Below are 16,328 nucleotides of genomic sequence, written 5' to 3'. Positions count from 1 at the left end.
AGTTTCCTGCCTGTGTATCATGGCATAAGCATCATTCAAGTACTGTACTGTAATGAAAGGAGACAGTCAGAGGAAACCACAGACAGTTTTAAAATGCAATCACTGTTTATTTATGTCAACCCATTAACACAACCACGAGGCTGACTGAAACACCTCTCCTCATACAGCAGCAACGTTCAAGATTGAAATTCTAACAACATATATTAAGATTTCTTCATCCAAGAAACTAAACCGTTGACAGATTTGTCAAAACGAGTCTCGTAACCTTTAACACAGAACAACTATTCTAAGAGACGGGAGGTGTTACTCGAGTGGAGAAGCAGCGTTCATGCGTGTATTGGTGGAAGTGTGTCAAAACATTACATTAAAAATTAACACGACAACGAACTGAACTGTAGCTTCTGTGTTTATCCAATCGTAATAGTTATACAAACCTATTTTATCCTCTCCACAATAAAATAAAAACCACAAGATACCATTTGATAAGAACATGAGTACCCATTTGAATACAAAGAGATAAAAGCAGAGAAATCAAATAAATAGTAAAACACACAAACAGAAGCCAACAAGAACGTCCACTGCATCACATCGTCCCCTCGCGCTCACTGGTAGTGTGGTCCTTTAATGCAAAATAGAATATCTCAGAGAATTGATAGAAAAATACATCTTTCGATCAATATACACCGTTTGCATGTAGTTCAGGATGCGTGTGAACAGACTGCTATTGAGCCGCAGAGTTTCCCTCCCACAGAGACATGAGCTGGCTGCCTGCCTGCGGCTCCAACTCCTGCAACACAGAGAGGATGAGACCGGTTACACATCACACTCACTCACTTGTAAACCAACGGCTGGTGTCCATTCTATTAAAAAAGCCCCTCACTCATTTGTGAAGATTCTCCGACATTTTCATTTCATTTCAAACCTTTATTTAATCAGATTGGTCCCATTGAGATCATTGACATCATATTTACAGGACACATTTACATAGTTATGGACATTTACAAGTGCCCATAGTATCAACGAGCATTTCCTTTAGCCTAGCTTTAAAGACATGCGGAGGAATGAGATCGCTCAGTTTCAATTCTTGCTGGAGATTGTTCCAGCAAGTGGAGCTGCACATAAAAGCTGTCTTACCGAAGACAGTCCTTGCTCTTGGCACATCTAACAAGACTACATCATGTGACCTCAGACAATAGCTGCTTGCAACTCTCTGTGTGATCAGCGAGCAGATATAATACGGGAGTTTACCCAACAAAGCTTTATAGATAAACGTGTACCAGTGACTGAGCCTCCGTACAGAGTGTGTGTGTTAAACCATTTGTAATCGTATTTAAAAACAAACATTTTTATATACATTTGTTTTTGTATTCGGGATTGTGGGAAACGGTATTTCGATCTCTCCGTCTGTACACACAAACTGAAAGATTCACAATAAAGTTTACTTTGACTTGACTAATACTTTTCTACTTTCACTTGAGTGACATTTTGAATGCAGGACTTTTACTGTAACAGAGTATTCCTACAAGATATGAGTACTTCTACTTTTACCCAAGTACAAGATCTGAGTACTTGTGCTTTTACTCAAGTACAAGATCAGAGTACTTTTACTCAAGTACAAGATCTGTGTACTTCTACCTTTACTCAAGTACAAGATCTGAGTACTTCTACTTTTACTCAAGTACAAGACCTGAGTACTTCTACTTTTACTCAAGTACAAGACCTGAGTACTTCTACTTTTACCCAAGGACAAGATCTGAGTACTTCTACTTTTGCTAAAGTACAAGATCTGAGTACTTCTACTTTTACTCAAGTACAATATCTGAGTACTTCTACTTTTACTCAAGTACAAGACCTGAGTACTTCTACTTTCACTCAAGGACAAGATCTGGATATTTCTACTTTCACTCAAGTACAAGATCTGGATATTTCTACTTTTACTCAAGTACAAGATCTGAGTACTTCTACTTTTACTCAAGTACAACATCTGGATACTTCTACTTTTGCTAAAGTACATGATCTGAGTACTTCTACTTTTACTCAAGTACAAGATCTGAGTACTTCTACTTTTACTCAAGTACAAGACCTGAGTACTTCTACTTTTACCCAAGGACAAGATCTGAGTACTTCTACTTTTACCCAAGTACAAGATCTGAGTACTTCTACTTTTACTCAAGTACAAGATCTGAGTACTTCTACTTTTACTCAAGTACAAGATCTGGATATTTCTACTTTTACTCAAGTACAAGATCTGAGTACTTCTACTTTTACTCAAGTACAACATCTGGATACTTCTACTTTTGCTAAAGTACAAGATCTGAGTACTTCTACTTTTACTCAAGTACATGATCTGGATACTTCTACTTTTGCTAAAGTACAAGATCTGAGTACTTCTACTTTTACTCAAGTACATGATCTGAGTACTTCTACTTTTACTCAAGTACAAGACCTGAATACTTCTAACTTTACTCAAGTACAAGACCTGAGTACTTCTACTTTTACCCAAGTACAAGATCTGAGTACTTCTACTTTTACCCAAGTACAAGATCTGTGTACTTCTACTTTACCCAAGTACAAGATCTGAGTACTTCTACTTTTACTCAAGTACATGATCTGGATACTTCTACTTTTGCTAAAGTACAAGATCTGAGTACTTCTACTTTTACTCAAGTACATGATCTGAGTACTTCTACTTTTACTCAAGTACAAGACCTGAATACTTCTAACTTTACTCAAGTACAAGACCTGAGTACTTCTACTTTTACCCAAGTACAAGATCTGAGTACTTCTACTTTTACCCAAGTACAAGATCTGTGTACTTCTACTTTTACCCAAGTACAAGATCTGAGTACTTCTACTTTTACTCAAGTACAAGACCTGAGTACTTCTACTTTTACTCAAGTACAACATCTGGATACTTCTACTTTTGCTAAAGTACAAGATCTGAGTACTTCTACTTTTACTCAAGTACATGATCTGGATACTTCTACTTTTGCTAAAGTACAAGATCTGAGTACTTCTACTTTTACTCAAGTACATGATCTGAGTACTTCTACTTTTACTCAAGTACAAGACCTGAATACTTCTAACTTTACTCAAGTACAAGACCTGAGTACTTCTACTTTTACCCAAGTACAAGATCTGTGTACTTCTACTTTTACCCAAGTACAAGATCTGAGTACTTCTACTTTTACTCAAGTACAAGATCTGAAAGATTGACAATAAAGTTGACTGACTTTGACTGAACCCAACTGCTCCTTCGATGAAAATCCCTTGTATAACTCACCCTAAATACAAAAGCTTTTAAACTTGGCCTTTACACTTATTGTCAGTGAAACATAATAATAATATTAAGACTCACTTCTAGCAGTTTCAACACATTGTGTTAAGATCAGAGCTTTCAATAAGACACTTGAACTTGTCTTTCATAAGTCGTGATCTTGACTTCTTGGGGCAGGACACCATGCTTAAAATATTCCTTAATAGGCAAGGCATTATTATTAAAATATTCCTTAATACAAATGCATTTAAACTTGACATTTACACTTATTATTGTGAGTGAAAAATATTAATCTGAAGACTCACTTCTAGCAGTTAAGACTAGAGCTTGCTTGTCCCTAATCCTTCTACAGACCCCCTGCAATCCCCTCAAGTACCCCCAGGGGTCCCTGTACCCCCTGTTGGGAACCACTGCTGTAAAGTATGTCACAATAAATCTAGGGAGGCTGCTTTCTGTTGCTAAGGCCCTAAAACGGTGGGACCCTTTGGACCTTAGAGCAGCCAACTCCATTTTAATTCCTAAAAGTAAATTAAAAACCCATTTTTTTTTTATTTGGGGTATTTTTAGAGGTATCACTGTTCATAGTTTGATGTATCCTGAAGAGCAGTATTGCATATCCGACCTGTGGCCTTATAAAAAACACTGTGCGCTAACCCACCTCTCCTTCCGTCTATATGGCTTTTGGTCCGTGTATTAGAGAGTCATTGTCCTTTATATTTAAATATTTGAATAGTAAATTATTATTGTAAAGCCAGCTGGTTAATCAAAAGTAAGAAAAAAGGCTAACATAAAATACATTTACGGCCCTTTTTGAATCCTGTCAGTGTAGTGTAAAGTGCAACAGAGCCAAGTGAAGGTGAGTACAGATAAGGAAGTGCGGTGATTCATCAAAGAGCCCTCAGCCAATCACATCACTGCTCTCATCACTGCTGAAACAGCCGAGCCAATCACAGTGAGGTATGACAGCCTGAGCTCAACAACAGAAGATCGCTCCACTGTGGGACGAGATTATAGAGAGAGTGTGTGTGTGTGTGTGTGTGTGTGTGTGTGTGTGTGTGTGTGTGTGTGTGTGTGTGTGTGTGTGTGTGTGTGTGTGTGTGTGTGTGTGTGTGTGTGTGTGTGTGTGGATTAGTAAATGGAAGACCTTTGAACACCACATGAACAGTCAATACCAGACTGAAAATGCGAATGCTGTAAACTGTGAACATGTGTGGCTGAATTTAGCTGAACATGCAGAAAAAGAAGAATATGTATTAGCTGAATGGTCATTGTAGCTGCTTTTAGCTACACAAACCAAGTACTGTAAGTGTGTTGCTGAACTTAGCAGAAAAATGCCGAAAAGTGAAATGATTTTAATCAAATTGTTACAGCTCAAATGCATTGCAATGACTTTGTTGAACACTTGAAAGTGAAATGTTAAACTGGAAGAGTAGTAAAAATAGTGAAGAAGCTTAATATTTAAAAGAAAAGGTTTAAAAAAAGGTATAAACAACAACATGTATAGCCTCATTGTCCTGAAATAGCTGAATAAATTAATAGTTGAATGGTTTCTGCAGCTGAAAGTAGGCTGAAGGAGTTAGATATTAAATGTAAGTAGTAGTGAATGAATGTTTACAAACACCCGTGTGTGTAAGCCCAGAGATCAAAGGTTACCATGGTGACGACGTTATGAAACACCCGTTTACGTGAGCCCAGAGATCAAAGGTCTCCATGGAGATAGGCTGTGAAAGGAGAGCCTTTCCATTTGTTCTGAATGAGAGATAAACTGATAATACAAACCTCCAGTGTGTGCGTGTACCAGTCTGTCTGTGGGCGTGTCTGCTCTGATTAGATGACTGGCCCCAATCTGCCCAGCAACACCATGGTTACCAACTGCAGCACTGAGTGCCATTAAGAATGCATTGAGGATTATATCTCACCAACCAGACAAACTATGGCTCCTCCAGAAAGTGAGCATCAGGGAACCCAAATTAACTGATATGTGTTTTTGTTTTTGTGTGTACAATGTGCAGATGGGAGCAGTTTGTCTAAAGTTTACTTCTCTCTGTTCTGAAGAAAGTTCCGGTCAAATTTAACATGGGAGTCTATTGGGAGCTAGGTGGACTTGTTGTCACTCGGATCACTATTGGGCCAGAACGGTGGGTCCGTTTGATATGATGAAGGCAATTGAGCAGGCCAGACTAATTATGCTCCTGAAATCTTTTGAAATTATTTGAATCGAGTGTATATTTTGGCTCTGAGAGCAGTTTTAAAATATTTTTTCTGAAGATTTTTAAGACCCTCTAAGTCAGGGGTGCCCAACCTTTTTTGAACCGAGAGCTACTTTTAAAGTTGCCAGTCTGCCGAGATCTACCAGTCCAAATAGAGAGGCGTAGCCATTACAGATAGCCTACTACTAGGTAAATACACACTTCTACTTGTATACAACTGACCTTCGTACGATGAATACTTCATAAAATACTGCAGATCCTTTATCTTACCTCTTTCTAATCTATTCTACACACATACAAGTATTTAACTGAAGTTACACAACAGTGTTGTTGATACAGAGTTGGAGTTTATTTACAGGTCACTACAGTGGGTAATGTTTTCAAGAAACATTGAACAGTGCTGCCACATAGAAAAGACTCTTTCTTTGCCATTATATAAAAATAGTGTTGCTACAAAAGTATAAATGAGGCTTACTAATAAGACGACTCAGATCTGAAGCTACTCAGGAATCTGCTGCCAACGTGCAATAAAAAGACAATTAATAGAATCAAACCCTTTTTTTGTTGCATTTTAGTCGAGTATAAAAATAAATGCCTTTTTAAAATCGGATGCAAGCAACACTAGTTTCTTAACCTGAATCGATAATAGACTATAATCAATTTAAACAGAACAGATCTTAATGTTTGCATTCTTAAACCATTTTGTACAATAATGATCATGAATTAATCATGAATGTTGTGAATCGAGTGGCCTGTGTTCGTCGTCCATAACATACGCCTGCCCACCACCACCACCATGGGCCACTCGATTCACAACATTACCCTACCCCTACCCCTCACACCACATACTGCCTGGTTTTCGGACCCCCCCCCAGACCCCCCCAATAAAGCAAACCTGCACGTTTCAGAGTGGCCTTCTATTGTGGCCAGCCTAACGCACACCTGTGCAATAATCATGCGGTCTAATCAGCATCTTGATATGCCACACCTGAGAGGTGGGATGGATTATCTCGGCAAAGGAGAAGTGCTCACTATCACACATTCTTTCAGATTTGTGAACAATATTTGAGAGAAATGGTTATTTTGTGTATATAGAAAATGTTTTAGATCTTTGAGTTCATCTCATGAAAAATGGGAGCAAAAACAAAAGTGTTGCGTTTATATTTGTGTTCAGTGTATGTAGATACAGCTAAATGAAAATAGAAAAACTGTGGACCAAAATGTGAACATGTAATGAAACTGAATCTGAAATAAAAACTAAAAAAAGAGATTTCTTTTTAAAACGTAATGCTGCAAGAAGTGCTGAAGTGCAACGCTGCAACATATTTAAAAGACCTCTGGAGAAGCAGCATTAAAGAGCAAGGTCTTCAGCCCTGATTAACAGAACCCAGAGTCACAAACAACAAACCTCAGACCCTCAGGAGGTTTGTTCCACATCTGAGGAGGAAACTAAACGCTGAGACTCACCTGTCCGTCCCTGCTGATCTGGACCTTCTTGTTGTCGTTCCACGTGTTCAGGATGTGTTGCGTGCAGAGGAAGGGAACGCTCTCTCTGTGGATCCACTCCACACTGAACACCCCCCCCAGCCCCATGAAGCCCCAGTCCTGGCAGCTCTCCTGACTGATGATGGAGGTCATGCGAGCGTAGCCCTGTGGGACAAACGACAATACATCTCTTTAGTTTTCTTTATCTTGTCTTCATTAGGATCCCAATGGAGCGCCGCGTCCTAAAACCAGGAAGTAAACTCCTTCCGGTTCCTTCGACAAAAACGCAATGCAATTTCTCCGTAGGATTTTGGAAAATAGCTTGAAATAAGGTCTGTGGTTGAGACGCATTGAAGAGACGGATCATGTTTTGTTCAGCCGGATAATATCCACATGTCTACCCTACTTTTATCATTTTCGAAGCATAAATCTAGTCTCCAGAAGCAAAATGCTAACGTTATGCTATAAAGGAACTACAGCAGGGTCGCTACTTCAACGTCACGCCGACTTAAGATCCATATTCAAACTACAGATTCTAAATGGTACGAGTTGAAGCGTTTGTTTGAACACTTTGCAGGAGGCAGGGACTTGCTTTCAAGCAGAACAGAAATGAACTTAGAGGAGTGTTTATGTGTTCGGCGTAATGACGTACAACGACCTCCACGACTTCTGTAGTCCTATTCAGCCACTTGGTAAATGGCTGAGCCCCACCATGAAAAATGATGTTAAAGTAAGCAAAATAAAGTCCGCCAACTCGCGTGGAGTAAATTGCACAGACAGCAGTTAGTAATTGATTTCAGTAGCCACTTGTCTGGAAATACCGAAGACTAGAAACTGTTTTGAAAACTTTTGTCCCGTAGGGATTGTCTTCTCAATAGAACATCTTTGATAATGTCTTCTGGCCAATCAGAATCAAGATAATAGCGTGGTGTTGTTGCAGGAAGTCCCGACAGAGAATACTTTTGCTGTAGTACATCTCTGTATACGTCGATGCAACATTACGTGTTGATAGAAATCAACACGTAATGAAATAAGACCCCACGGTTTGATGATTGATAGGTGTGAGGGCTGTCTTTCATTTTGACACACAGAACAATGTTATAATAAACATAGATACTGTGTGTTAACTGTATGGAGTACTTCGTGACCACAGAGTGTGAACGTTGTGATCAGCTGTTTCAGCGCAGTTCTCCAGTGAAGGGGGGAGTCTCCCTCCGCAGCCGGTTGGCGTAGTTTTGGCACAGTTCCGTTGTACAGACCGACGTTAACAGCAGCCCTGTCTGTGCACACGGAGACCGACTCTGTCGTCCGGTGATCGAACCGCCTTCTGGAAAAGCTTCACAAGTACGTCGGTACGCAAATGCGCTTTGTGACACAAGTGTCGGTACGCATTTCAGATTACGCCATAACCTGCGTACCAGTTAGTTATGTGCACCCCTGAACTACAGCAAGAGTATTCTGCGTCGGGACTTCCTGCAACAACACCACGCCCCATTATCTTGATTCTGATTGGCCAGAAGACATTATCAAAGATGTTCTATTGAGAAGACGATCACTACGTGACAAAAGTTTTCAAAACCGTGGCTACTGAAATCAATCTGACTAACTGCTGTCTGTGCAATTTACTCCGCGCGAGTTGGCAGACTTTATTTTGCTTACTTTAACATCGTCTCACGGTGGGGCTAAGCCATTTCTTGGTATGGGTGCAGCCTACCCCAGCCATACCCTGGCGCTGCCACTGGTGGCACGTATGGGGCGGGCCATTCTGCACATGCGGTAAATGCGTTAAATATTTAAAAAAATAATTACCGCCGTTAATGCGATAATTTTGACAGCACTAATATATATATATATATATATATATAGATAGATATAAATAAATAAATATATATATATGAGCACACATTGTCTCACAAGCAAAAAAAAATCCTCCTTAAAACAAGTCAAGTGTACCCAGATGCCTCAACAGGCCATATCCAAATCTGTTTTTCAAAGTTTTCGAGCAAAGAACACCAACGTGTTTGCATTGTCGGGTTCGCTTCGTTGATTTGGCTTGAATCCAAAATACTGCCACACCGGAGAATCGAGATGTGTCGTTAGGTTTTGTTACCAATTCCATTTCACTTTAAATTCCCCGCGAGTCGGTCACACGTTGTCTCCCGCTTGTCGCTATATTATTAATTTGGCTGCTAAAATGCCGGTCACATCTTTATGTAAACGGCAATTTATCGAGCTCAGAAAAGTTATCGAGTCCATCTTTATTTATCGTACGATAAGTCAATTTATCGATTATCACGACAGGCCTACGTATTAGTAAGTAAAATGTTGTATATCATACATGGATTGCCAACTAATTTGTACATGTCTTATTCCCTCATTGTTAATATCTGTATTTGTGGATGTCATTGTTTGTGTTGAAACTCAATAAAGATATATTTAAAATATGTTTAGTTACCTGGAAGTGCCCGGATCCCTGCACGGAGAAGATGAGGATGATGAGGTTGTTCTCGAGGAAGGCCTTGGCGAGTTTGCCCTCGTTGCTTGGGGTGGTGGACCAGATCCCTTTCTGCTGAGAGATCTCGATGTTCCTCAGACTGCTGCTCTTCATGATGAAGTGCCGCACCGAGGGGAAGGCCGGCTGAGAGGACGGGGGCTTTGAGATCTGCTCAGAACCACGGGAGCAAAACTAGGGTTAGAACCGGACAAATCAGCACTTTGATTTAAAGGTCCCCTATTTTACTGTTTCTCCTCAATATATCACAGCTCTCAGATATATATACAGAACATGTCTCTGATTGGCTGAAACACCAAACAGATCATTGCAGCATTACCCATAATCCCCTCTGTTTCAGCCCTGTTTCCAAAGTGCTGTTTTTATAAAAATGGATCAGGACAGAAAGAGAGAGAATATTTGTTCCTGAAACTTTCAGAGTCTCTTTCCACAGAGGGGACACATGGTGATGTAGAAGAGACGTGAAGAAGAGGGGACACATGTTGATGTAGAAGAGACATGAGGAAGAGGGGACACATGGTGATGTAGAAGAGACATGAAGAAGAGGGGACACATGGTGATGTAGAAGAGACATGAAGAAGAGGGGACATGTGTTGATGTAGAAGAGACATGAAGAAGAGGGGACACATGTTGATGTGGAAGAGACATGAAGAAGAGGGGACACATGTTGATGTAGAAGAGACATGGAGAAGAGGGGACACATGTTGATGTAGAAGAGACATGGAGAAGAGGGGACACATGTTGATGTAGAAGAGACATGGAGAAGAGGGCACACATGTTGATGTAGAAGAGACATGGAGAAGAGGGGACACATGTTGATGTAGAGGAGACATGAAGAAGAGGGGACACATGTTGATGTAGAAGAGACAAGAAGAAGAGGGGACACATGTTGATGTAGAAGAGACATGAAGAAGAGGGGACACATGTTGATGTAGAAGAGACGTGAAGAAGAGGGGACACATGTTGATGTAGAAGAGGGGACACATGTTGATGTGGAAGAGACATGAAGAAGAGGGGACACATGTTGATGTAGAAGAGACATGAAGAAGAGGGGACACATGTTGATGTAGAAGAGACAAGAAGAAGAGGGGACACATGTTGATGTAGAAGAGACATGAAGAAGAGGGGACACATGTTGATGTAGAAGAGACAAGAAGAAGAGGGGACACATGTTGATGTAGAAGAGACATGAAGAAGAGGGGACACATGTTGATGTAGAAGAGACAAGAAGAAGAGGGGACACATGTTGATGTAGAAGAGACGTGAAGAAGAGGGGACACATGTTGATGTAGAAGAGACATGAAGAAGAGGGGACACATGTTGATGTAGAAGAGACAAGAAGAAGAGGGGACACATGTTGATGTAGAAGAGACATGGAGAAGAGGGGACACATGTTGATGTAGAAGAGACATGGAGAAGAGGGGACACATGTTGATGTGGAAGAGACATGAAGAAGAGGGGACACGTGTTGATGTAGAAGAGACGTGAAGAAGAGGGGACACATGTTGATGTAGAAGAGACATGGAGAAGAGGGGACACATGTTGATGTAGAAGAGACATGGAGAAGAGGGGACACATGTTGATGTAGAAGAGACATGGAGAAGAGGGGACACATGTTGATGTAGAAGAGACATGAGGAAGAGGGGACACATGTTGATGTAGAAGAGACATGAAGAAGAGGGGACACATGTTGATGTAGAAGAGACATGAGGAAGAGGGGACACATGTTGATTGCATAATAGGTGACCTTTAAATAGCAGTTAATAGAAATGAAGAGGAGGAAGGGAACACCTTTCCTGAGGAGGAAGGAGCGGAGAAGTCCAGGCTCACGGAGCAGGAGGAGTTACTGGAGGAGGGGGGGTCTTCAGAGAGAGGATTCATGGAGAGCGAGGCCTCGTCTAAACAGAGCGCCTTCATCTGCAGCAGGCTGGACGAGGCCGGCATCCGACAAGACCTGAGGGAAGTTATAACAGCATGAGGACGAAGCGAAGCATGGGACCACCCGATATTACGGTTTACACAATACCTTTTCTGTTTGTTTGTAATCCCGTGTGTGTGTGTGTGTGTGTGTGTGTGTGTGTTCTCCGTGTGTGTGTGTTCTCCGTGTGTGTGTGGACCGTAATATCGTGTGGTGAATGATGGAAAGAAACCAGTAAAAAGGGAAATAAATGGACTGTTTCGAACTGGAAACTTTTACACCCACCAAGCGGATCCTCGGAGGCTTAACGCGTTGGCTTACGGCCCGTCCACACAGCGGCGTTGGAAGAAGCTTGGGGTGATGTCACTTTTCGCCGAACTGCATTGTGGGAAGCAGAGCGGAGCTTTCCCGGCGTTTCAGGCTGCAAAAGTTGAGCAATGTTCAACTTTTGAAGCTTCTGAAGCTTTCGGTGGAAGGGTCAGCCAATCGAATCATGTGCCAGTACAAGCTCTAGCCAATCAAACCGCTGCTTGTGTGTCAGGGGCGGGAGATTCATGCGATTGGTTGTTGGTCGAGCTTCAGACACGCCCGCCGGCAAGCTTTTTCCAAAGCCGCTGTGTGGACGGGCCGTTAGCCTCTACATATAGTCAAAAACTGTATGGCCTTCCGGCGGAACCTCTCCCAACAAACACAGGTTCCTACCTTTATACCCAGTGTTAATTGGCTCCTACACACGTTTCAAAATGATGCCGGAGTAACAACACACTGATACCGGTTAGTAAAAACCATGAATTAATGCTTTGACAGACGGCAGGCGAAGAACCTTTTAAAATGCGTGTTTTCTGAATGGAGATCGGCTAAGCTAACGTTGTATATGCTCCGACCGTCCACACTCACAACAACGGCCTACAGACAGAAATAAAGCAGCGACTGTATCCTCCATGACACCGGCAGTCTGTGGTTTGTACTTGTTTACCTTCTGTCTAGCTTCTGAACAGATATGAGGAGCTGTGAGCTCTGAGGGCTAACAGCTAACGGCTGATGTTGGTTTTGTGTTTTCGCATTGAAGACGACGTCACGGCTCCGCCTACACTGCGTTGCTATAGTTACTGCCCCAGTTCCTAAACTGTAATGGGAATGCGAGCCAGTCCTAACGAGGCCTAGCCATACCGAGCGAGGCCGTGTAGTGGAAATGCGCCATTACATATCCGACCACCACGGAGCCACAAGGAGGTCTTTCCTCCCAGTGGCCATCCCACTCTATAACTCTTATGAATGTTACCTGTCGTTGGAGGTGTTGCTGGGGGGTTGGGGGCTGCTCTTTGGGTTCTTTAAAAAAGCCTGGGAATCATCCTCGGATGTAATGGGTCGGGGTCTCTGTCCGATGCCTGTGGGCTGCTGCAGGCCGGCCCCCTGCTCCTCTGCACCCAAAACCTGGGGGGAAATCAGTGTGAGATCCAGTTATTACCCTGCATCATGGTGTCCAAACTTTTTTCACCGAGGACCACATACAGAAAAATATTTGATGGTCTGGGCCGCTCACTAGAGGTGAGGTATACTGCCTCATAACTTAAAGTGGACCTATCATGCTATATTTGACAAATATATTGTAGGGCCATACCTATACAAAACATGTCTGTGAAGTTTCTTTTTCAAAATACCAAACAGATCACCCATTGCAGCCACGCCTCATTCTGCTCTAACCCCTCTTTTGAAGCCCTGTTAGAGAAAGGCAGATTTTGGGTCCTTAGCTTGAAAAAAAGAAAAGAGGAGGCGGAGCTAATGCCTGATCAGAATTCTACCGGAGATAAAGTTAAATTCTGCTGTGATAATACGCCATCCTGTTCTAAACCACATCAAGGATTATTTCTGAAACAGTATGATCAAATGATTTTTCTCTTGCGGGTTTATCACAAGTAGGGCTGTACCCGAATATTCGATTATTCGTTCGTTGGCCAACTATTCGGATTTCATTATTCGGATATTCGTTTATTTATTTTTTCTTCAAAATGTATTTATTTTTTCCTAATGTATGCCATCAATAAAGGCGATTGCCATATTCTTAGACTATATTTATACTTTTGAATTGCACTGTTAAAATGCGGAAATATATACAATCTCAGCCTGTGCTCCTGACATCGCGTTCACTCACAGTCACAAACGTCCCGCTTCACACACCTGAACACAAAATGCCGAAGACTTCAGCTGTGTGGGACCATTTTAAATTGGACGACGGTAAGAAGAAGGCAGTGTGCAAAATATGCAACAAGAAAATGGACGGTGGCACAACTCTGAAAAGTCACCGGATGCTGTCAGTAGTAGCCTAGCCTAGCTTAGCTTAGCTGTTGTCAAATTGCCGTGATGAAGCTGCTTTATCCGCCGTTTAAACGGTAACGTTACACATGATAAAATCGTGCTCTTACTTTGCGTGGAAAATAGTTGCAAGCAAGCAACCGAATAGTTTTTTTACATTAGTTTTTCAATTTTATCCGAATAGTGAAAATAATAGGAGCAATGTGGGAACATCTGGGGCTAAGGCAATTATTGGCATACAGTCCGTTCATTTATTTTTCGTTCTTCATTTATGTAAATACTGTTTACTGTATCGGTAACAAGTACTACACTGTTAGGCCTACTGTTACGGCTATGTTATTAAAAGTATTGTTGTCATAACAGAAATATGTGTTTTGTATCTTCAGGTTGTAAAACGTTATAGACGGAATTTGGAACCAGATTTGGTCCCCGGGCGCTGCGCTGTGCGGCTGGGTTAGATGCAGAGGACACATTTAGTTTTAATGTATGCGAGTACTGAGACAATACATATAAATCGTAATGCTCTTTCTGCGCTTCTGCTTAACAGCGTGTTGTCAGGTGTCTCGGAGCGTGTTATGAAAAAAAAATAAATCTCTCCGCACCGAATATTCGCTGCTGATTACTACCGAATATCCGGAGCCCGAAAAATGGTATTCGAGTTCTTTTTTTATTTCCTGCTTTTTAAAAACACGTGCTCTCCAGTACAGGTTAGCTCTGAGTGTTAGCGAGGCTTGCTAATGTCAACAAAGACGAGATTACGTCCAAAACACGTCGGGCATTGTGTCTGATAGCAACTTTCTGTGGGTGATGATTCCGGGCTGACGTCAGCTCGGATGGAATCTGTATCCGCTCGTTGTATACCCGTTTTTAAAAGATTTGGGTAAGATAAGATAAGATGGACTTTTATTAATCCCCCGTGGGGAAATTGTCTCTCTGCATTCGACCCATCCTAGTGTTAGGAGCAGTGTGCTGCCATTTTGAACGGCGCACGGGGAGCAGTGTAGGGAACGGTGCCTTGCTCAGAGACACCCCGGTTGCACTTGGTCTTGCCGGGACTTGAACTGGTGACCTTCCAGTTGCCAAGCCAAGTCCCTATCGACTTCGCCACCACGGAGGAAAAGAGAGAGGGTTTGATTTTCTGACGCTGCGTGAGTTCCGACGCACCGGGGGGGACATATTGATGTATAAAAGACATCACAAAGTGCATTTTGGATGATAGGTCCCCTTTAAGTTATAAGTTAGCAAAATCAATCAAATGTAGGTAAAGGATGCTTGATACTTGAATGTGCTTTAAGAAAAATAAAAAGCCTACATCCCAGCTCTCATTTAATTTGTTCGCAGCTCATTCCTTAAAACAGAAGCCTCAGATTGATTATCATAAGAGGAAATAGGAAGGGTCTATTTCAAGTTTGTTAGGTAAATAATTTATTTGAAAAGTGGGCTTATTAACACATGAATATGTACATGTTTGCACACCTCTGATCTATTACGTTATGATGTTGTAACTTCCTGTGAAACCCAAGCTCCTTAGAGGAAGAAAAGAGAGAACAGGACGTACCGAAACCAGGGTCCGGATGATCGCCTCGTCTTGCTGAGTCCACGGCTTCGAAGGACATCGGATCCTCTTGATGAACAAGTTCTGCCACTTCTGCCTCAGTTCAAACACCGCGCCTGCAGCCTGATATAACATACACAACATGTCAGTAAGAAAATCAAGAAATATTTACAAGTCAGGGAGGAAACGGAGAGAAATAAGAACATTTTTCTAACTCTGGCACAACAATTTCCTTCGGGATAAATGAAGTCTTATCTTAACATTGATTTGGATGATCTAAACTGAGAGGTAACTATTTCCAATATTTAAGGGAAATGCTGTATACTGTGTATGTATGTATATATATATATATATATATATATATATATATATCACAGACAGTGATGTATATGTATATATATATATATATACACGGCAAAGACAGAAAGTGTACTGAAAAATCAAGTACACACTAGTTAGCCAACCTGAGAGATATCATGTTTCTATATGGAAAAACAATTCAGAGAAATCTACTCAGGGGCTTAATGTGTAGAGCAGGACTAACAGTTTCAAGTTTTAATTGTCACAATAATAACTGTTAATTTTATTAATTTTCTCTTATTTGGGGTCTCAAGCCAAACGTTTTGTAACCAGACATAGAAGATATGTTTTCGTAGGGCTGTGCAATTAATCGTATTTAAATCTCGATTGGAGGTATACTGGTTCTTGTAGGTACTCATACATCCTATCATGTACAAAATAGTTTTTTCTCAAAATGTTGGCTTTTTTCTCAAAATCCAAAAATTCTGACTTTTTCTCAAAATCCAAAAATTCTGACTTTTTCTCAAAATCAAAAAATTCTGACTTTTTCTCAAAATTCTGACTTTTTCTCAAAATTCTGACTTTTTCTCAAAACCTCAAAATTCTGACTTTTTCTCAAAATTCTGACTTTTTCTCCAAATCTGGACTTTTTCTCAAAATCTAAAAATTCTGACTTTTTCTGACTTTCTCTCAAAATTCTGACTTTTTCTCAAAATTCTGACTTTTTCTCAAAATTCTGACTTTTTCTCAAAACCTCA

The 16,328-nt window shown here is 41.1% G+C and overlaps 1 protein-coding gene across 1 annotated transcript in view; it reads right to left on the bottom strand.

Annotated features, from left to right (window-relative positions):
• Nucleotides 1-81: 81 nt before the first annotated feature.
• ythdc2 (YTH domain containing 2) overlaps nt 82-16,328 on the bottom strand; it is a 58,319-nt gene continuing 42,072 nt past the window's right edge. The window contains exons 22-27 of the mRNA XM_034096405.1: nt 15,274-15,393; nt 12,685-12,836; nt 11,276-11,438; nt 9,428-9,634; nt 6,955-7,137; nt 82-787 (exon numbers count right to left, since the gene is read on the bottom strand). Coding sequence (XP_033952296.1) covers nt 722-787; nt 6,955-7,137; nt 9,428-9,634; nt 11,276-11,438; nt 12,685-12,836; nt 15,274-15,393 — 891 coding nt within the window. The 3' untranslated portion in view covers nt 82-721. The remainder of the gene's footprint in view (nt 788-6,954; nt 7,138-9,427; nt 9,635-11,275; nt 11,439-12,684; nt 12,837-15,273; nt 15,394-16,328) is intronic.

This window comes from Pseudochaenichthys georgianus, chromosome 12 (genome assembly GCF_902827115.2).
Source record: "Pseudochaenichthys georgianus chromosome 12, fPseGeo1.2, whole genome shotgun sequence".
In the NCBI taxonomy this organism is placed as follows: Eukaryota; Metazoa; Chordata; class Actinopteri; order Perciformes; family Channichthyidae; genus Pseudochaenichthys; species Pseudochaenichthys georgianus.
This window is presented reverse-complemented; position numbering and strand designations above follow the sequence as displayed.